This window comes from Dipodomys spectabilis, unplaced genomic scaffold, assembly GCF_019054845.1.
Source record: "Dipodomys spectabilis isolate Male_0828 unplaced genomic scaffold, ASM1905484v1 ptg000003l, whole genome shotgun sequence".
Classification (NCBI taxonomy): Eukaryota; Metazoa; Chordata; class Mammalia; order Rodentia; family Heteromyidae; genus Dipodomys; species Dipodomys spectabilis.
Genome location: NW_024870680.1, coordinates 14174911 through 14197230, shown reverse-complemented (window position 1 = coordinate 14197230; position 22320 = coordinate 14174911). Strand labels below are relative to the sequence as shown.

The window sequence follows — 22320 nt, the reverse complement described above, 5'->3', positions numbered from 1 at the left end:
TTATAATAATAATAATAGTAACTATTCTTCAATTATTATTTTAAAAAATACTACATAGATGCCAGTATGGTAACATACCTCTATAAAATCCCAGCATTCAGGAGGCTGAGGCAGGAAGGTCATGATTGGAAGTCAGCCTGGGGAAAAGTTCACGAGGCCTTGTCTCCACCAGTAAAAGCTGTCATGGTGGCATGTACTTGTCATCCCAGATATTCAAAAAGTATAAATAGGAGGATTGAGAATCAGGCTAGCACAAGCTACTATTCTGAGTCTATTCACCATCAGTGAAAGATAATAACAATCATTGTTTTAATAGGTCTGATATAAAAAATTGTTGAAGTATTTACAAGTATTAGAGTATCCAAAACCTCTATTTAAATGAATAATGGCTTATAAGTAAGGGAGGAAAAAGAGTCATAGATAGCATTGAGGTGTCTAGATAGTTTGGTGATAGGACTTAGAGAAGGAGAATAGTGAGTTTGATTTTGGATATATGAATTTGAACTACATTTGGGTTTGGGATATCCAGGATGCATATGCAAACATAGATCAGAACTCAAAAAGTGATTCAGAAAAAGCAAGCTTTGAAGCTGTAGCTAGAACATATTCCACAAGAATCCCAAATGGACAGTGTTGTCTACCTTGTCTCCTTGTCAGTGTCCTGCACGTCTCTCAGATTCAGAGAATGAAGAACCTTCTCGTGGCCAGATGACACAGACACATCGCTCGGCATTTGTTTCCAAGAACAACTCCTACTCCTTAGCTTTCCTGGCAGGGTAAGAGACTGATATCAAATTCTGTTCAAGTTCTTTCATTTGATGGTGACAAAACAGACCAAGGGTGCACAGGTATTGTTGTAGCTACTCTGGGGGAGTTGGAAGGGATGAAAAGAAGTTGAATCTGAGTTTTCATAGATGGAGAATTGTTAAAGAAAAGCAATATTTTCTGCCATCCTCAGGGTAGAATTATGCTAATTTATCTGCTGCAAAGTATCCTAAAGGGAAACAACAAAGTCATCTTTGGTCTGACAATATCCATAGATTCTCCCTTTGGTTCTTTTTTGTTTTTTGGTCGGTGGTGGGGCCTGAACTCTGGGCCTGAGCGCTGTCCCTCAGTTCTACAGCTCAAGGTAAATAGTGTTTACTATTTCTTTGTTTGTTTTTTTTCTCTCTCTCAGGACTTAAAAAAATTTTAGTAGGAACTGAGGCCAGAGTTGATATCCTTTTGATTGTCTACAACTAACTATATCTTCATGTGTTTCAAAAAGGAAACATTTTTAAGCCCTTTCTTAAGAAATCTCTTGATCCTTTAGACTTTGCATGTTCTGGGGATGAAAGAAGAGAGGAATTAGATGAATATTATAAAGATAATTAGGTGGAAGGGAGGGAGACATGGAGATAGGAAAGGTGGGAAGAATCATTCATTCAGGAGACATTCTGGGAATAGCTACTGTGTACCTTTGGTCTGTTTTAATGATGCAAAAACACACAATCTTTACTCCAGTTTGTTTTTGTATAAAGCTGATGAAATTTCTCACCCAAATTCAGGAGTCTGAGATCTAAGGATGAAGGTGTGAACTTAGCCAGGGCAGACAAATTTGGAGACTTTCATCTCCAACCAACCAGAAAAAAAGCCAAAATTGGAGGTGTGGCTCAAATGGTAAGAGTGCTAGCTCAGTAAAAGCTTCCTGAGAGTGTGAGGTCCCTAGTCAAGCCCCAGTATCAGCACCCCCTACCTCCCCCCAGAATAGAATTTATTGTTATTACTGGGTATGTTAGCTGTGATATCAGCTACTTTGGAGGTATATATTCAGAGGTTTAAGACTAGTCAGTGCGAAAGTTAGCAATACCCTGTTTTAACAACAACAAAAAACTAGGCATGTTAGAAATTCAACAGAGTTTAGAGATGTCTGTAGTGTCTTTGTCATTTTAGAATGGAAATGTCCTGGTAGTTTCCAGAAAAGCCTAGAATAAGGTGAGGGATAGAATGAGGGGAACTGGCTTTTGCCTAATGCTTCCTAATTCTTCCTGCCATGTTGAGTTCTTTCTATACCTCATGTAATATGCTCAGATTATAGCGAAGGAAACTGCAGCTCAAAGAGGTTTTCATTAGGCATTCTAGCTACAGAGCATTTAGTGGGATTGGTTGATGCATTACACTTGAACTGTCCCTCTCCCAGTTCTGCTGTCACACATTCTCCCCCAGAAGTGTTGATCCTAAGACCATTCTCCAAAAAGCTGTTGTGTATGTGCTTATGTGTAAACAAACTTTGGTTCGGTACTGCCTCAAGAACCTGTCCACTCAGTGGAGTGACAGCTAGCGTTAGAACCTAGTTCTCTTTTGACTCCAGATGCAAATGTTCTTTCTGTCAGTTGTCAAAGCTCTGTGACAAGAGGCCCTGTATTTGAATATTTGTCTTGAAATAATCTGTCTTTCGAACAGAAGACTGTTTCTGTTTTTTTTTTTTTGTTGTTGTTTTTAATACAAGGTTACTACAGAGGAAGGTGAAAAGCTGTTTGAGGAAACTTAAATACTTTCATATTCTGCTAGGCCTTTTGGAATAGAGCCAAGAAAAGAGTGTTCCTGTTCACTTGCTTAGCAAAAGATATAGTAGTCTGTGTGAATGGCAGAGATGGGAGGATTGTAGTTCAAGGCTAGCATGGGCAAAAAAGTTAGGGAAGTCCTATCCCCCCCCCACCCCGGAAAAAAAGAGAGTGGGCAAATAGAGAGAGAGACAGAGAGAAAGACAGAAAGGGAAGGAAGGAAAGAAGGAAGGAAGGAAGGAAGGAAGGAAGGAAGGAAGGAAGGAAGGAAGGAGGGAAGGAGGGAAAGAAGGAAGGAAAAAAGAAGCAAGGAAGAAAACTGGGTTTAGTCATGCACACCTGACCTGTAATTCTAGCTACATAGGAAATGAAGATAGAAAAAAATGCAGTCTCAGAGTCAACTCTGAATAAAATCAAAACCCTATCTGAAAAGTAAACAAAACAAAAAGGGCTTCAGGCATACAACCAAGTGTTAGGGTGTTTGCCTAGCAAGGACAAGGTCCTGGGAGGTTCTCATTTCAAACTTGAGTACTAAAAAGGAAGGAAAGCAGGAAGGAAGGAAAAGATGGACTTATAGTTAATATATTAGGGAAGAGAGAAAGGAAGGAATGGAGAAGAAGGGAGGGAGGATCGATTTATTGTTAGAATTCTATTATTTCAGTGTTCAGAATAGACAAATAAGCATACTGGCTTTCTTTTTTCTTTCCTTCAGTACCAGGGGTTGAATCCAAGGCCTCAAACTTGCTAAACAATCTGTCTACCCCTGAGCCACACCCTCATTCTCATTGGCTTCCTTTTCAATTCCTTCCAATTAATTTTGGAAGTAATCCAAAATTAATTGTTGAAATAGTTAAAGAATTCTGAATATACTAAAATTTATTATATTTTTTACTTAAACATAAAATGAATGCTGTAGTATAGACAGAGGAGGTATTCCAGATCATGAACACACAAGAGGAGGGTTGTAACAAAATCTCACTCATTTTTGGGTGCATAGCAGCTGGGCCAAAGCTTAATGAAGCTTCTGGTAGTTGTGTGTGTGTGTGTGTGTGTGTGTGTGTGCACTTATGCACACATGTTCATATGTGTGTATCCCCATCCTCTCAAAATGTGACTTGAAGGTATGCCAGTTTCTTAACTAAGAAACTTGTAGGCTGGGGGCATGGTTCAGTGGTAGAGTGCCAGCCCTAGGAAGCCTGAGGCCCTAAGTTCAAAACCCAGTTACTGCCAAAGAAAAAATAACAAAAACAGGAAAAAAAAAAAAAACCCTAGCCAGGCACCGGTGGCTCAAGCCTGTAATCCTAGCTACTCAGGAGGCTAAGATCTGAGGATCAAGGTTCAAAGCCAGCCTGGGCAGGAAAAGTCCTTGAGACTCTTATCTCCAATAAACCACTCAGAAAACCAGAAGTGGTGCTGTGGCTCAAGTGGTAGAGCACTAGCCTTGAGCTGAAGAGCTGAGGGACAGCACCCAGGCCCAGAGTTCAAGCCTCACAACCGACCAAACCCCCCCTCCCCCCCCCCCAAAAAAAAAACCCTATAAGAAACAAACACCAAACAACAACAACAAAAGAACCCAAGAAAATTGTGTGGTGTAGAGGTCTGAAAGATAAAAGTACTGAGTGAGGAACCAATAGCATGATCTGATTATTGTTTTATGTCATATTATTATCATTTGAATTCTTTCAAACAGCATTTTACAAGCATTAAGTGTCCTAGCTTTCTAGTCGCAAGTTTATACCAGCTGCCGCCTTGCTTTTCTTTGTAAGTCAGACTCATTGTGGTTGTGGGTATTTTTAGTCAACTAGGCGTCCTAGAAAACCATCTGGCTCTTGGCTGTGAAAATTTTAAACCTGTTGACTTTTAGACAATGCTGCTTTCTCTTGTTTATAACTTAATTATGTGTTCAAATAGTGCTTTCCTAGATGTATCGGGTCTCTCCTAAGGCAGAGTAGAGTAGAATGTTAGTATTCTGTGGCAATAAGAACATAAGCATAGATTCATAGTGATTCTCTGGTTTTAAGCTTCATCCCAGAAATGGAGGAAAGAGAAGATCATGTCTCTCATTTCTCTGTCTACAAATTGGGAATTTATGATACCCATCTCAGAGTTTCTGTGTGGATTAAATGTGAAAATATATTTAAAATATTTAGCACAGTACCTGACAGAAAATGGGGTCCAAATGAATGTTCAAAAATTCCCCCTTTTCTTAAGAGAGAGACATTTCTGCACATGTTTTTATTTATTTGTAAGACATACTGTGTTTGAGTTGGGGTTACAGCAATGAATGTGCAAGAATGAGGGAGAAGTAATTACTTTCCCTATTTTTTAGTGAAAGTATTGTTTGAATTCTTTCAGTCCTAAGAGCATTAACAAGTTCTTGACTATTCTGAGCCAGCATTTTGAAGATTCTTTACTTAACGAAAGCTACACAACAAAAATAATAATATCTTTATTTTTTTAATTAATTTAATTTTATTTGTGAACATACTGTACAGAGGGGTTACAATTACATGGGCAGGATAATAATAATACCTTTATAACATATTGATTTTTTTTTGCCTGTCCCGCAGCGCCTGGGTGCTGTGCTGAGCCTGTTTGTGCTCAAGGCTAGTGCGCTACCACTTGAGCCACAGTACTACTTCTGGCTTTTTTGAGTAGTTTATTGGACATAAGAATCTCATGGGGACTTTTCTGCCTGGGCTGGCTTTAAACCATGATCCTTAGATCTCAGCCTCATGAGTAGCTAGGATTACAGGCGTAAACTACTAGCACTAGGCCTATATTGATGTTTTATACAATACATTTATGACTTTAGTGACTCTTTGTATTACCCCATATCTGCAGGAGGGCTTCAGAATAGTAATGGTAATAAAACCCCTTTCTTGTCCAGTAATTAGATATTCATTCAGCATTATCTAAAAAGATACTTTACCTAGTGATATCAACAAAAATTGGCAGAGCCAGGACCTCCAAAAGCCCATCTCCTTGAGACTGGGAATGTGGCTTAGTGGTAGAGTGCTTGCCGAGTGTGCATGAAGCCCAGGGTTCCATTCCTCCATACCACATAAAAAGAAAAAGTCGGAAGTGGTGCTGTGGCTCAAGTGGTAGAAAGCTAACCCTGAGCAAAAGAAGCTCAGGGACAGTGCATAGGCCCTGCATTCAAACCCTAGGACTGGCAAAAAAAAAAAAAAAAAAGCCCATTTCTTTTACAGTTAAAACTATCTGGAATTCCAGAAACTAATCAAAAGTTTATAGCAATTAATGGATGCTTAATTAAGGGGGAAAGAAGAGAGCTGAGTCTTGGCACTTAAGGAATTCTTTAATTAATAACTGACTATTAAGCCAACTTGTATTAGAGACTTCAGTGGCCACATGTAACAAAGAATAGACTTTACAAAATCAGTGTTTAAAAGTTACTAATTAAGACCCAGGTGGCTATAATCCTAGCTACTCAGGCTGAGATCTGAAGATCAAAGTTTGAGCCCAACCTGGGCAGGAAAATCCATGAGAATTTTATCTCCAGTTAACCATCAAAAAGCTGGAAGTGGAGCTGTGGCCTAAGTAATAAAGTAAGGGACAGCACTCAGGCCTAAGTTCAAGTCCCAGTAACAGCACATACAAAAATTAAAAAGTAAATTCATCAAACAACTGCAGTACACAAAAACAACAAATCCAGGGGAGAAAATCTGATTTGCATATTGTATTCTATACTATTATACACATTATACTATACCATTACAATATAATCAGTGTGCACTGTAACATTTTGATCAGTAGATCACTATGACAGTCTATATTAGATAGCCTAAGTGCTAGCCTAAGTAGGTTATACCATCTAGACATGTGCAGATAAACCCTGTTATGTTTGTGTAATGTAATCATTGCTCCTGCCTTTATACACACGTTTTTTGTGCCCCATCACCATATTGCATTACATATTTGACCTGGGCTTTGATTTTTTACACATTTCCACTGTCTCATTTTCCGATTGTCAGAGTCTGGATAGTACCTCTCAGTGTCTGGCATGTAGTAAGTACATGATAAGTGCTTGCTTGGTGAGATATATTAGGCAAGAATTGTGGAGTAGGAAATAAAGGTAAGAAATTAATTATGGTCTGCAGGGAAGATGAAAGTTGCATGTGATTCTATCACAACATAAAATTTACATATAGCTGGCTGGGACACCTAAATTTGGAGTTAGACCCCAGCCTCATATCATATGCAAAATTTAATCAGCATGAACCAGAAACCTAAACGTAAGCACCCAAAATGTAAAATGCTTAGAAGAAAACATTTGGGGGAAGGGAGTTAGCTACATAGGAACTGTTTTCTCTCAGCATTCATCTTGCTAAAATTTAGTGGACTTCAAAATACAAATAGGTACTGTGGAGTTTCATTTGGGTTTGTAAAGTCATAGTGTAAGTCATAAGAAAAAAATCATGTGTTCTCAAAGCCTCATAAATAACCAAGATTTAGACTTTGGAAACTAAAATGTTATGAGTTAAGGTAGAGACTACATTTAATTTTGATACCTTACATAAAAATCCTACCATGAGCCAGGCATTAGTGGCTCACACCTGTAATCCTAGCTGCTCAGGAGATTTTTGAGGGTCATTGTTGGAAGCCATCCCTGGCAGTAAAGCCCTCAAGACTCTTATCTCCAATTAACTACCCAAAAAGTAGGAAGTGGAGCTGTTACTCAGTGGTAGAGCACTAGCCTTAAACACAAAAGCTCAGGGACAGTGTGACCATGCCTAGGCTGAGTTCCAGCACCAAGACTGACACACACACACACACACACACACACACACACACACACACACACACACACACACACACACACACACACACACACACACACACACACACACACACACACACACACACACACACACACCATGCCTAGGCTGAGTTCCAGCACCAAGACTGACACACACACACACACACTCTCACTCACACACACACTCTCTCACTCACTCACTCACTGCCACTACCGTGCATTTTTTATAAGTACTTCAATGTTTGTTTCATGGAAAGGCTAAGTACTTCAATGTTTGTTTCATGGAAAGGCTAGTTTCAGTTGTTTGAGAAGAGGTTTGAGCTTAATAACTAGAAAATGTTTGTAAGAATGATTTACTGCTGAATGCACCCTATTAAGAATAATGAAGTGTCCTAATATCTCTCTAACATGAGCAGAATAGACATTGATCTTGCTTCATTTTGTCTACTGTGGAAGTAAAAGCTTGAACAAGGTGTTCTCTGTAGAACATTCTCTTTTGGCAAGATTTGCTCTTAGAGTGTATTTCATTAATAAATTAATTCATTTTCTATTGTAGCACAGCAAGGGATCTTTCTTGGTTAGTGACTTAGAATGCATAAAAGAGATTATCTTTCCCTCAATTATATGGACTAATTTTGACATTTGCCTTCATCTATTAATCTATTTATTTGCAGGAAGCTCAACTCTAAAGTGCAGAGGAGTCAAAGCTGCAGTGACACAGTCCAAGACAGAGTGAAGAGCAGATTCAGAGCAGCTCAACCCAACAAAGCCAAGGTACACCTCAGCCACAGGCTTCCAGGGTACCCTAGCCACACATGGCTTCTTCTGCACATTGCCACAAAAGAATGATTCCAAGTGAGAAGAGGTATAATGGGTCCTAGGCACATTGTATTGGCTATAGTGGAGAATTCTATACAAAGGTGTGAAGGAGGAAGGTTTAAATTAGTAACCAGATGGATGTCATTAGGCCATTCGAGAAAAAAATGCTCTAAAGTGTCCCCTTCTTCAAGTCTTTGTTGTTTCAAGTGTGTAGGAATTTCTGTTAAATGATACAAATTTTAGGTTAAAGATTTTTTTCCCTCCTTTTTAATTTTTGGCCTGGTCCTGGGGCTTGAACTCAGGGCCTGGGTGTTGTCTCTGAGCCTTTTTGCTCAAGGTTACTGCTCTTCCATTTGAACCACAACTCCATTTCCAGCTTTTTGTTGGTTAATTGGAGATAGGATATCTCACTGATTTTTCTGTCCTGGATGCTTTGAACTGGCTTCTAACCAGGAACCTCAGATCTCAGCCTTCTAAGTAGCTAGTATTACAGGTGTGAGTCACTGGTACCTAGATTTTTTCCTGTTTCATAGGTTCACATTACTTATTCATTATCTTGTCCTTCTCTTCCCTATCTTCCCACCATCTGTAGTAATTATGTAGAAACACACACATACCCACACATAAAACCTCTGAAATCTCTTTCAGGTCACAACTATGGCTCCAGCCTCCAACCCCATTATTGGTGTCCTTTTGTCTACTCAAAACAATCGTTGCCTCTCAGCTCCTGACTTAACAATTGAAAAACGTCTACCCTTCAGTTCCCTCTCATCTTTGGCCTCCTTGCATAAGCCAGAACGTTCCATCAGTCCTGAAAGCAATGATAGCATCTCCGAAGAACTAAACCATTTCAAGCCCATTGTCTGCTCTCCATGCACTCCTCCCAAGAGACTCCCTGATGGGCGTGTTCTGAGTCCCCTCATCATCAAATCGACCCCTCGAAACCTCAGCAGAAGCTTGCAGAAGCAGACTTCTTATGAGGCCAGTCCACGAATTCTCAAGAAATGGGAGCAGATCTTTCAGGAACGGCAGATCAAAAAAACCCTTTCAAAAGCCACTCTCACCTCTTTGGCCCCTGAAACAGGGGAAGATTTACCCAGTTCTGAAGTTCTGTATTCTAGTAAAGAGAAGCCAATTCTGGCTTTAACTACAAGATGGTCCAGTGAGCAGATACTCTGTGAGTGTGTCACCTCTGCTGAGCTTGAGAATTTCTCCTCTGATAGCCCAACAAAATCAGAAGAAGACAGTGGTAGAAAAAGGAGCACCGAGGTCCCACTGGAAACTTGCCATCCCATAGAACTCAAAAGGGCAACCAGTGGGACTTCTTTGGATGGGAAGCAATTTGAGGGGTCGGGGTCAATTGCAGATGCTACATTAGACAAGAGCTGTATAAACACATCTATGAAAGTCTCGGCAGTTAATTCAGTGTTACCCCAGAACAATGTTTTGGATGGGGTCCTCAAAACAAAGAAACAGCTAAAGGCATTGAATCATTTTGATGGGGCTAATGGTGTTCTGGTAGATGGCTTCAATGAGGAGCCACTTCCTTCCTTGCGTCGGGGTCGGAAAAGGCATTGTAAGACCAAGCACCTGGAACAAAATGGCTCCCTTAAGAAACTGCGACAAACTAGCAGTGAAGTGGGTCTGGTCCCAAAAGATCCAGTACTTCGAGAGATGGAGCAGAAATTGCAGCAAGAAGAACAAGACCGACAGCTAGCTCTGCAGTTGCAACGTGCGTTTGACAATGAGAGGCGGACTGTGAGTCGGCGAAAAGGACGTGTGGATCAGTATCTCTTAAGGTCCAGCAGCATGGCAGGGGCCAAGTAGCATTTAATGAACAGTGGTATCTGTTTTTAAGAGGTCTTTGCCCTGGATCATTCATCTAGAAGAGCTGAGTGTGCTCACTTTGGGTTTCTTTTCATGGCAAAACACTGTCTAATAATGGTTCTGAGAGGTACCAGGGTCTTGGTAAGTCAAAATCCAAGGGAACTGCATCTCTGTTCTCTCTGACCCAGGCCAGAAGCACTCCTCCCCTGAGTGACCCAACTTGGAGAACTTCTGGGTCAAATCTGGTAGCACCCACTTGGAATGAGATTTGGAATGGCCTCATTCAGAAAAACAGTGGCCAGAGTTAGAAATGGTAGAGGGAAGAGGGATACCTTCTCAAATAGATAGACCTCCTGACATTTTTCAATTGTGTCTTGTTTTAAATCAGCCTTGCAGATAAAACATTTATCCCAACTTTTTCAAAGAAGTGGAGCTGTGGGTACTTTGGAATATCCAAAAGGATAGATTAAATATGTTTTCTCTCTTTCCTCTTGCCACAGATAACCCTGTCATCCTAAATCAGTGGAGCTTATTCTTCTGCAACTTGGCTTACATTCTCGATTTAAAAATGACATTTGGCAAATGCTGTATGGCTGAGAGAGCACATTCATAGACATTGTTTAATTTGTTTATCCTAAGAGACCTGACTTGTAAGTGATATTAGCCCCAGCTGTAGATGATGAAACTGCAGCGCACATGTTCAGTTTCTTGCAGCTACTAAGCAGTATAGTCCACGGTGATGGTTGCTCAAATGAACTGTCAGTGACACCTAGAAGAAGCACTGATAGTGCAAAACTGACCTGCAAGTCCTTAGATGGATGGGGAGCATAAACATGTGCTATAAGTTATCTACTGTGCCCCCCACCCCCATCCCTATCTACAGTCTTAAGCTTTCCTAGGGGTTCCAGCCTGTGAGACAAAATACAATTGGGGCTTTATGATTACTTTTTACATGGCAATGGTTATCTGCAATGTTGATTTAAAATCCTAAAAACAAATTGTCCCAAAGTCAGGCAAAGAACAATGCTGAAACTCCATACTATGGAAACAAGGTATCTAGCTGGATGCAGCTGGTAAATTCAGTCCCATGGACATTTGGGGTTATTTTTCTTAGCAGCTGACACTGTGTGTCTTTTGCATCCCAAGTGGTGCTTGGTGCTTCTGCCCTTCTGGGCTCATTGAGAATAGAGATTAGGTTATGATTTTAGAGAATCTCAGATGGGCTAGCATTCCCTGTGATTGTATGAGTTGTTACCACAGTCATGTGACTGGCATTTTAACAAACCTCCTGGAGCTTGTATATTGCAATGTGTGATATTCCCCTTGAGTAGTCCCCAAGCAGGATACTACAGCTTTCCCTAATGGTGTTACCTTTGGTCAAAACATTTCTGAAACTGCCTTCAAAGTCTGGAAACACCTAGGGGCATAGACTCACTCAAAATGTTAGAATGGGAAAGAACCTAGTCTTCTGTTCTAGTCTACTCTTTTGGCTAAGGCAGAGACTGAGGGCCAGAACAGACTCATTGGCCATAGAATACTAATAGCACATTCTTCTCAGGACAGGTTCTATCTCAAATTTAGTTACAAGAGGATTTTAAATTTGGAACTAGCCAAAAATGACTTGGAGTCTCTGGGAAGACAAGTAGGTTGTCAAAATCAAGGGTGTGGAGTCAAAAATAAGATGTCACTGTGAAGCAGTCCGAGCCATTCTCTTCTGTAGCGCACCTTTCCCACACAGTTCTCAAAGAGGAGGATGTCCAGAGGTGCCAGGCGGGTTGTGGTCATCAGTGGGACATGTGGGGTCTCTTCAGTGACCACTTTGGTGGTAAATACCGTGTCCTCTGTGTGTGTGTGTGTGTGTGTGTGTGTGCATGTGTATAGATGTGTATGTTGTAAAAATATGCATCAGTCTCATACTTTATATTCACGCTGCTCCCTTCAATTCTAGGACCTGTGCATCTGTGGCCTCTCGGGGCTGTGAGAGGGCATGTTAGTGGTTCCAGGAGAAGAGCTGGCACTGGTCTGCAGAGGACAGGGATGGTGACCATTCTAAATGCTTGTAAAGAAAACATACCACCTCCTATATTTCCACTTTTGATCATAGTAAATATTATGGGGAAGGCTAATCTTGATGGTAGAAACAAAGACACATATTTTTCCACTTGCCACCGTTTTGTATATCCCCAATAATTTGAAAAGTGCTTTCAGTTGGAATTTTGTTTTTGGTAAAAAGATAAATATTTTTAATAGATGAAAGCTATATATTTTAAATAGTTCCCCAAGTGAATACTTTAAGAATGTGCATAGTAGCAGCAACAAGTTTTTTTCAGGTGCAGAATGAAAAGCTCTTTCTTGTAGCAGATAATCCAAACCCTAGATCCAGCTTCCTGATCGCTCCCTGTGCACCTGCCGTGACGGCCAAGATGGTGTGGGCCAGGCCACTTCCCACACCGATTGCTGAACAGCAGTCCTTCAAATGTAGGCTCAACAGTTTAGTTAAGGAGGGAAGAGACTTACTTTGTAATCAGCTTGGCTTTGGAGAAGGAAAAAAAAAACATCACTAAGGTATTATCTGTATTTAAGATTCTTTTCATACTTAATAACTGAAACTTGAACACCTTCAGAAAAATTTCCATCTCTTGTTGCTCATCTGTGAACGTGGACACAGAATTGATAGCACAGCAAGAGACAAGAGGAGAAAATATAATGGGGGAGGGAAAATAGAATGAGAGACACAAAATAATCGTTTTGTTTTGCTCACAAATCACTGAAGTAGTCCTACAGTGTTCCTTGTGTGTATACCTTGTGTTTCCATGCAAAAAGGGAAATTTTGAGAGGTGGAAGAATGGGAGTCATTTTGATGGAAAGTCCAAGAAATGTGTTGCCCTCAGGAGTCTCTCAGCCTTTTCTACACTTTGGGAACATGTTCATGACTTGTTGATTGTCCCTGTTGGAAGAAGTCATCTATCTTGAGCCTTGTTGGCTTGGCTTTAGATCAAAGGATTATGCACCCAGCCCCAGGCCCTTTCCTTGACTTGCCTCTTTTTAGAAAAGATTACATCTGGCAGAGGCCTGCCAGAGAAGCCTTTTTCTATGTTTTCATTTGTTTTTTTAATTTTTTTAAGTTTTTTTTTTTCCTGAAGGAAATGCTAGTCGCAGATATTTTCCTCTTGTTTTCCTTTAAGAAAAAGGGAAAAATGTCCTCCAGAGATTAAAATTACTTCATTGTTTTTTGAATACCAACTGACTAAAATGGGAGGCAGAGGACTAAAGGCTGCAGTGTTTATCTTCGTTGTTAATTTGATGCATACATAGAAGCTCTTAAACTTGTGCCAATCCTGTGGTGGGTCGTGAGATACAATGATAGTCTCTGCTCTGGAGATGCTTAATGTCCAGTGGAATGTACTTGAATGTGTGTGGTGGGTGTATGTGTGTGACTGGACAGTATGATAATGGTCTTACAGAAGGCCATTACTTTTATAGCAGTGTTCTTTCATGACCCTATTTTGCATGTCCAGCACCCAGCAGGCTGCCTTGAACATTTTAGACACCCCATCAGTATTTAGGCTTTTGATTGTAACAGTGCTTTTCATTTCCAAAGTAATTTTACCAGGGAAAAATGAATCTTCTTCTGTAATGACTACAGAAGAATCACCCCTCTTCAGGAGCAGCTTTTAGTCAGGCCCCTAGAAATGAAACAGGTTGTGGATCACTGACATGGTCACTTGCTAACTTCCTAACCCTTTCCCCAACCTCACCTCCAGCTTCACCTCTCACCAGAGCTGGCAGCAATTTGAGATCCCTTTTCTTTTCCCTCACTGACTTTTTGCTGTCAAGAGCAAGAATGGCGAAAGTGCAGAAAGAATGATAATCATGGAATGGTAGAGCTGGAATAGGCATTGAAATCATTCAAGCTAAAATTCCTCACCCCTTTTTCTAACAAATGAAGTTCTACACATACACACACTTTGTGAATAAAAGGCATACCCAAATTATGTAGGAGGTTCTTAAATAGCTTTTTCTTATTTTTTTATTAAGATTAAAATGTACCTAATCCCCTAAGTATACACTCAGGTAGGGAAAACCCCCATGATGTAATGTAAGAGTGGAATCATGGAAACGGATATGATTTGGGTTGGTATAACTCATTTTTGCTAAGGGCTAAAATCTATCCAGCCCTTCATTTTCTCCTTGAAAATCAGAAACTCCTTAGTGTTTTTAAATGTTTCTTAACCAGTCTTTTTCTCATCAACAAATAAAGTGGTCTTTTGGCCTGGTCTTTGGAATGAACTGACCCGGCTATGAATTCTTACTCAGTAGAAAGTGGGTCAGATTCTAGGGCAAGAGGGCTAAGCAGATTTTCTTCTGAAGATGATTCAGAATTGTTTCTTTATACATGATTGTCATTACTGGAACATTCTGAAGACCACCATCTGTAGAAAAGAGACTTAGAGATATGCAGAGGTTACCTGTTTAGATATTAGCCCAGTTGGATAAAGAGGAAAAGTGCCAAGACTGAACGGGCTGATTGCTTTTATGTGTTATCAGTGTGTATTTTTTTCTACGTAGAAAAAAAGTACTCTTTCCTTTGTGAGTAAATGGGTCTTTAATGTTTTGCTAGGAAGGTGGCAACTTTTTATATGTGAAAGGCAACCTCAGATTCTAAGCAGGCTCCCTCCAACCCACCCACCCCTTTTCTAGTGTCTAGAGACAAAGCCAAGATAAAGCAAGGTTTGTTCATCTTCCTTTCCTGTCATTTAATTTGAGGTACAAATAATGTACTTGCTAAGTATCAAGTTATTAAATCTCGAGTACCTTTTGGCCCAGGTTACAAGTTAATATGGCAGCAGATTCTCCATGGTCGTCACCACCTACCCTCTGAACTATGCCACAAAAGGAGCAGGGGTTTTCCCTCAATCAGGTTTGCATCAAACATGGCATCACCAATGCTGGGCCTCTAGCAGAGCACTTAAAAAATCCTGAGAGAACAGGTTTTATGATGAACTTAAATGCCAACTATTGGATTTTTCTCTTGTGCACAATGTACCCTTAACATGTGTATAAATACAGTTGCCTAAGGACTTTCCCCTTCTCTCCTGGAAATGGAAAATGGGTTGTCTGTTGGGCTTAGTCAGCCTGCTGCAGCTCTCTGGTGGTCCAGTGATAATATATTCAACTTGCTGTCTTCATTAGAACTGGAAGAAGGCCTGGATCCTTGTGGACTTCCCTTCGCCTGATTCATCATAAAGAGCATTTTGACAAAGACAGAACTTGGAACAGGGATGACTTGTCAGGAATGCTTCTATCACAATGAAATGATGTGGAATTGAGTGGGATGATGTGTTTATTTCAACAGTACCAAAGTGCATTTTTCAATGTATTGTCTGCCTGCTTGAGGCAAGGCCCAAGTTGAAAATACAGTAAAGCAAACTCATGAAAAGTTAATGTTCTGCTTCTTATCAGTCTTGACTCTGGAGAGCAATGTCTGACAAACATGAATAAGCTTCAACTGTACGATGTGTTGGGTTCTGTGAATGTGGAGGTCCCCTGTGTTGAAATGCTTTGCTGCTACATCCCGAATGATGGGAGAAGTTAGAATCTGGGATGAGATTTCCGAGGTATATGATGACATTGGATATGTTATGATGTAAGTTGTCTCCAATATACCACTTATTCTCTCATGATCAATTCAGCCCAGAGTGTGAGTAAAGAATGAATGTGGAGGATGACATTGTCCTTGCATGAGGGCTATATTTAGAAATCTGATATGTGCATGTGTGTGTGTGTGTGTGTGTGTGTGTGCGCATGTGCAGATTGAACTCAGGAACTATCATTCTTGCTCAGCAGTTTTGCTCATAGTTGTTCTATTATTTGAGCCAGACCTCTAGTTCTGGCTTTTTGCTGGTTAAATAGAAGCTGCCTTGAGGTTGTACAGGGATGTGTCTACAGTCTGATCACCATTCTGACTAAAGGGGCAGTCCAGGGGATTCTCCAGTATTCGAACTTGAAGCTGGTGATGTGACTGTTGGGTAGATTCTTACAACCGCAATATGTTTGGTACTCCAGGAAATCCATGCTGTCAGCAGCATGCCCTTAAACATAGCTGCTGCTGTGGGTCAGCATATATTACATGCATCTCTTCAGAAGCCTTTTCCGCTTGGTGTTCCCTGTGTTTATGCTGCATGATGGCATACCATCCTGTCAATATTGGCTGTTGTGAGACTAAAAATTGAGTACACTCACATGCACATATTTAGTTGCAAATCAGGTTGTCTCTGCTTGCTGAGGATCCATAATCCTTATACCAGTGCTTCCTGGATCCTAGGGGTTGCAGGCCTGCCATCTCCAGGTGGCATCTTCAGGAAAGGAACCTTGGAGCAAGAGTTGTCCAAATGACTGGATCTGTCCAACATTTGTCCCCAAATATTCATCCTGGAATCCAGCCTGGTGGCCTTGTCCAGCTCCTCTTCTGTAGCAGATGCTGGCAACTGGGCATGCACCAAGAATGGGGCAGACTGCCTTGACCACTGACACTGCGCAAGCCAGAGGTCTGGTGTGGAGGCAAAGCCAATGTGGTTGTACTGAGTCCTCAATTTGTGTCCTGGATTTCCGGACTGTGGGAAATCCCACATAAATGCTGGCCTTTGTTGGTTCCATCATCCCTTTTCCCCCAAACAAGAGAAAACGCTTTCCTCATAGAGAAAACACAAGGCCTCAAAGCCTCGATTTTACCCCCCTTTGTAATGACCATGGGCAAGACAGGTAACTTCTGGGCCTTAGGTTCGGAACGGCTTCTCTGTTCCAGCACCTCACCCCATTTCTGTCTTACACACGTGGCTCAGGTGTTTCCCACTGGCTCCTTGAGGGTGCCTGCCTCCCGGAGGCTCCTTCCAGGGTATGAGGGCTGTGGCCCTGACCCATTTTCCAAGAAAGAATGCCCGCGCGCACTCCACTGCTCTATGCACCACTCTTTATTGCTGCTGGGCCAGGCACCAGGTGCAGCCCAGCCCGAGAAGGGGAGAACCTGCCGAGCTCCCTACTCTGCATCCCTCGAGTTGGAGCTGAACCTTCAGGCCCGTGCCAGGCCCAGCCTCCTAGGCCCTGACAAGGGCGCAGAGTCCACAGGGAGGGCTGGGGCGCAGGCAGGCAGCGCACGACCCGGGGCGCAGGCCTAGCCTGGTGAGTCGCTGGTCGTGGGCTCCTGGCAGAACTCATCCATGATCTCGAGGAAGCGGCCGAACTTGGGGGACCCCGCGCTCAGCGCTGGGTGGGGTTGGGGCGGGGTCGACCCGAACACTGTCCTCAGGGAGCCGCGCACCAGCTGCCGGTAGCGCGCGCGGAACTCCTTGAGCAGCCTCTTGGCCTCCAGGTACTGCTTCTGAGTCACGAGCCGCTGCTCCCTGCGCCGACGCAGCACCGCACCTGCAGGAGGACCAGCGCGGGGCGCCGCAGAGCTCGCCCGGTTCCCACCCAGACACTCCCGGAGACCGAGACCCGCCACTCTGCTGGCGGCCGCAAGCCCAAGGCATCTGCTCCAGCTGTGGTGCGGATCCCAACAGGCCTTGGGACTTGGGGCAACCTCCCTCCCGCCGGGGCCAGGCCCCCTGATCTCATGGGCACCCAGACAGGGCGAGGACCGCGGGGGCCGGAGGCCAAGCCGTACCTAGTGGTGCCTCCGTCACGTTGCGCGGGTCCCGCATGCGAATGAGGATGTTGTCCAGCACCTGCGCGCGGGTCTTCTGCGGGGGTGGGACCGGGACCCTCGCGGCCTGGGGAAGGAGGGGGTTAGGGCCAGGCCCCTTGCAGACCCTCTGAGCCTCACTTCACACAGTTTAGCAGCAGGAAGAGGGATGCCTGGGGAAATCAGGCCTGGAGGGTTCCACGGAGACAGCCCCATCCCAAACCGCAGGGTCCTCGGGAGTCTCCGCGGCTGGGTGCTTACCCGCTTCCGCTTGGGGATGTAGGGTTTCTGAATAGAGTCCAGCTTGGGCTTAGAAGAGCGACAGAGAAGCGGGTATTTGAGCATGCGCTGCAGGGCCTGGGCGTTCTTCTGGATGCCTGGGGGGAAAGAACAAGGGCATGCGCTGTTTCTGCACTCCCCAGCCTCCAAGTGCAACCTCCGCAATTAGACAGGGTAATCCTCAACAAGAAAGCACCGCTCCTGGAGCTCCCTAACCTTCCAGAGCCTAAAGTTCATCACACGTCCCCTGTGAGCACAGGTCCTAACGGAAGCATAGTATTGGCTTTTTGGAGTAAAGGCTGGTTGCCATGTGACCAAGACCCCCCCTCCCCGCCCCTAGAAGAGCCCAGCTGAGCATAGGAAATAAGGAAGGAGGGGCTCTGAGAAGGAGATGCCTTCCTTGCCTCAAGCCAGATAAGGAAGGTTGTGAATGTGCAATTTGGAGCTTAGCTGTGTTGGGAACTACCTTTCCCTGGCTTCTCCAGCCAGACAAGCTGAGCAAGCCCCGGGCCCCCAAGGCCAGTGGGGAACTAGAAATGGATAAGGATCCCAACATGCAGGGCTTCAAGCCAGGACAGGGTAAGGAGACCTCTGATGACATTTAGACAGAAGTCAGCATCCTGGCTGGCAAAGGCTGCTAGGCACCACTTTGACTTGGCCATGACCTTATCTGTGAAGACATACCCTTGGGCTCCACGAAGGTTGGATCAGGCTTGGCAGTCAGCAGTTCCTCATAGCCCGCATACTTGCTTGTGGTAGCAGATGGGAGCTTCCGTCTAGTCCTCTTCACCTCTCTGGGTGCTGTGAGTGGTCTCTTTTGGTGCTTCTCCTTCAAATCACCTTTCTGGGTACTAGGGCCAGGCAGGTCATTCACCTGTGCAGGGAAGAAAACACACGGCTCATTCCCTGCCCACTTTCAAGAATCAGCTCTGCACTGGTCTCCATGCTAGGCTTTGTTAAGGGCAAGATGGAGACTGGGACTGAGGAAGCAGATAGGAAACAAGGTAAGGACCAAACACTTCCATGAATGCCTTACCAGAGGAGGCAAGTGGTTTGGGTTGATTGCAGAGGAAAACCAATCCCACCAGGAAGTTTTCTTAGCCTGAGCCAAGTCTGAAGGAGCCAGGAGAACTATCCATAAGCAAGGTGGGGAGAAGGACTGCAAGTCTGAGAAAAGGGAACTAGCAGGTAAGGAACCGAATGTGCAAAGGTAGAGAGGCCAGACACATCAAAGTGCAATGTAGGGCAACTAAAGATTGATGCAGCTGGAGAGCCAAGTAGTCACAGGTGACAATCAGAGCCCAGATAAGTAAGGGCCTTTAAATGCCAAATTGAGGGTATCTTTTTTGTCTATGTTTTCTTTATCTGATGGCAAACTATGGAGGATTTTAGCCTACCTAAATGTTTTGTTTTTCCTTGTATGCCAGTATTCAGGCTTGAACTCACACCTTTAAGCTTTTGATTGGCTTTTTCACTCAAGGTTAGTGCTCTACTACTTGAGCCATATCTCCACTTCTGGTTGTTTTTGTTTTGTTGGTTAACTGGAGAAAGAGTCTCACAGATTTGTCTGCTGGGGCAGACAAAGTTTCAAACTGAGACCCTCAGATCTCAACCTCCTGAGAAACTACAATTCCAGATGTGGGCCACTAGCACCCAGTTCTGCATTGTCTAGAAAGGTTCTAAACCAGCTCACAGAGGTACTTTTATGCCCTATGAATTTATCTTCTCTATGTGGACTGAAAGAAATGAGTAGAGAATTAGACATAATGTATGGATGGTGTACCTCTTGAAGAGATCTGGTCATGGGCAGCCTGAAGGGGGAGACTGGATGCGGGAGATCAATACAATAAACATGCTCAAGTAGAGTCTGTCAAATCTTTGACCCTTGTGTGGGTTTGAAACATTTTACATTCTGGAATATTTGCGCATGCCCACACACATATGTGGGGTACCTCAGGGATGAGACCCAATCCTGAATCTGTTTCTATTGTATGTATATATATTATATATATATATATACACACACACACTTGGAAGGAAATCTTATATAATATTTTACATAATTTTATGCATGAAACAAAGTTTTATGGTGTGGAGTTTTCCACTTGTGGTCATGGTGGTACTTGGAAAAATTTCAGATTTTGAAGCATTTTGGATTTCAGACTCTCAGACTAGGGATGTTCAACCTGTATTCTCTTTCCCAATATGTCACCCGTCTATAGCATCTTCCTTTATACTACCCTGATTCATGTGGTGCTCTCTGCCAGAAAGCCCTTGCTGCCCAAGTCTCCACCTTGCTAGCTCCAACTCTGCCTACAAAACTCAGCTCATCTGGTGTGGGGCAGAGATGTCCCACCTTCCTCCAGGTCTGCTTCAGGCTCAGCTTTCCCAGTAGACTGTAGGTGCTCCGAGGGCAGGCCCCGCCCCTGAGCATCCTTACTCCTGGTATCCAGGGGCAGCATGAGAGGTGAGGTGACTTGACACAGGGAGGCAGAGACAGCGCCCCACCCCAGACAGACCCCAGACGCTGCCTGTGCCCTTTGGTGACTCCGTAATCTCACATGTCTGGAGCTCGCAGGGTGGGCACACAAGCCCTGCCGACGGGGCTGCCCTTGGGTCTCCAGACTTGTCCTGTGCTTGCTATGGGTTCTGCAGACAATGGGTGGGCAAATGGAGTTTAGGCACCTGGGTCAGGAAGATGGACTCCGTGTTCTTGATGTCCTCATCCGACAGGTGTTCGGGACTGACTCGGCCAGCTGTGTCACTTGGGCAGGATGCACTCTCTTCACTCTGCAGGGTGGAGTCAGAGCAGATGGGGGGCAGCGGCACGAAGGTCCTGCGGGATAGGGAGAGGCCTTCCAGGCCTTCGGCAGGCAGGTGTATGTCCTGAGTGACACTCCTGGCACAGGGAAGCTCCTCCTCCGGCTCTGCCTCTGGGTCTGTCACATCCCGCAAGGGCGACTCAGCTGTAACCATGTATAGCTGCTGGGGTTGCTTCGGCACCTTGGGGATCTGGCTTTTCACCTGTTGTGGGAGAAAGGCTGGGGTGGATCAGGAGTCATTCCTACACTTCACCAACCTGAGAATGCTGGATATGAAAACTGAGGCAGGGAAGCAAATCACACAACTGTGTATCTGTTTATCCTAAGCATAACTGTTTTAGTTACCCCTCAGAATTACCAGGGAACAATTACTACTACTGCTACTACTACTACTACTACCACTATTATTATTGATAGTACTAGACTTTGAATTTGCTAGACGGGTGTTCTAATATTGAGCCATGACTTCAGCCCTCGTTTGTACCAATTATTTGAGATAGATTCTCATTTTCTGACTGGGTTAGTGCCTGAATCGCCATCCTCCTATTTTACATTTCCCATCAAATCTGAGTTGACAGGCATGTGTCATCATAGCCATCAAAATGGAGTCCCATGAACTTTTTTGTCCAAGTTGGCCCTGAACTTCAATCTCCTGATCTCAGCCCATCAAAGTAGCTAGAATTACTAGTGTGAGCTAGCGTGCTTGGCTCAATCACCCTCATTTTATAGTAAGGAAACTGGGGCTCAGAGAGGTACACAGACCAAGGAAGGCCCCATTTGCAAGGCCTGGCCTTTCTGACTCCAACTTGGACTGTAGGCCTCATCCCTAGGCTGCATCATCCCTGACCATATTGCTCTGCCCTAAGGGGCTGATGAAGGTTTACCACAGTGATCTTGACCTTCCTCTAGGACTCTGAGGGCCACTATTAGGGTATATGTATACCAGCATATAAAGTACATGTGCATATCAAATCTCAAATGCCAAATCTCCCTTAGGATTTGGACAAAAGGAAAACTTCCTTCCTGTTGAATGGCTCAATTTCCTTAACTAGAAAAAGCCTAACTATTCTCTCTTCCTTCACCTCCACTGTCAGGAGGCTACCTGGGCTGTGATCCCTCCAAGTCTCTTAGCCTGGTATGACAGCTATGTGCTTACCTATGGACTAAGTAGAGGTCTCTCAAGAGACCTCTGGCTTGCTGGCTTTGAACTGCAATCCTCCTGTTCTCCTAATTAGTTAGGATTACAGCTGTGAGCTACCAGCACCTGACTAGAGATAGAAACTCTTATTTAAGGTCAGGCAGCTATGGAAAGTGTCAGAGCAAGTCTCTCCCTAAGTTTTCCAACCTCAAGACTTATTTTTCCTTTCTGGTGGGCCTTAGTGTCTCTGTAAAATCAGGGGATCCCTGACTCACTGATATCTAAGGCACCTCCTTTTGTTTTGGGGCCTCTCTGGCTGTCAGGCCCTTTCCATTTCAATCTGTATTTTACGGTCAGGAAAGGACACTGTCTGTTGTGGAGAGGGAAGGTAAGAGGGAGCCTCTCTGCTCAGGCTTGGGTGTGTGCATTCA

General features: G+C 43.6%; 2 protein-coding genes across 8 annotated transcripts in view; one reads left to right on the top strand and one right to left on the bottom strand.

Moving 5' to 3' along the window:
• Positions 1-15414, top strand: part of Rnf169 (ring finger protein 169) — a 48443-nt gene extending 33029 nt beyond the window's left edge. Inside the window, exons 4-6 of the mRNA XM_042687986.1 lie at positions 658-776; positions 7998-8097; positions 8791-15414. Coding sequence (XP_042543920.1) covers positions 658-776; positions 7998-8097; positions 8791-9969 — 1398 coding nt within the window. The 3' untranslated portion in view covers positions 9970-15414. The remainder of the gene's footprint in view (positions 1-657; positions 777-7997; positions 8098-8790) is intronic.
• A 1489-nt stretch (positions 15415-16903) lies between these two features.
• The window catches only part of Xrra1 (X-ray radiation resistance associated 1), a 50511-nt gene continuing 45094 nt past the window's right edge, over positions 16904-22320 (bottom strand). For all 7 annotated transcript variants that reach the window (XM_042687946.1, XM_042687929.1, XM_042687953.1 and 4 more), the window contains 5 exons: positions 20615-20953; positions 18614-18803; positions 17912-18027; positions 17633-17738; positions 16904-17391 (listed from right to left, as the gene is read on the bottom strand). In XM_042687946.1, the coding sequence (XP_042543880.1) occupies positions 17141-17391; positions 17633-17738; positions 17912-18027; positions 18614-18803; positions 20615-20953 (1002 nt within the window). In that variant the 3' untranslated portion in view covers positions 16904-17140. The remainder of the gene's footprint in view (positions 17392-17632; positions 17739-17911; positions 18028-18613; positions 18804-20614; positions 20954-22320) is intronic.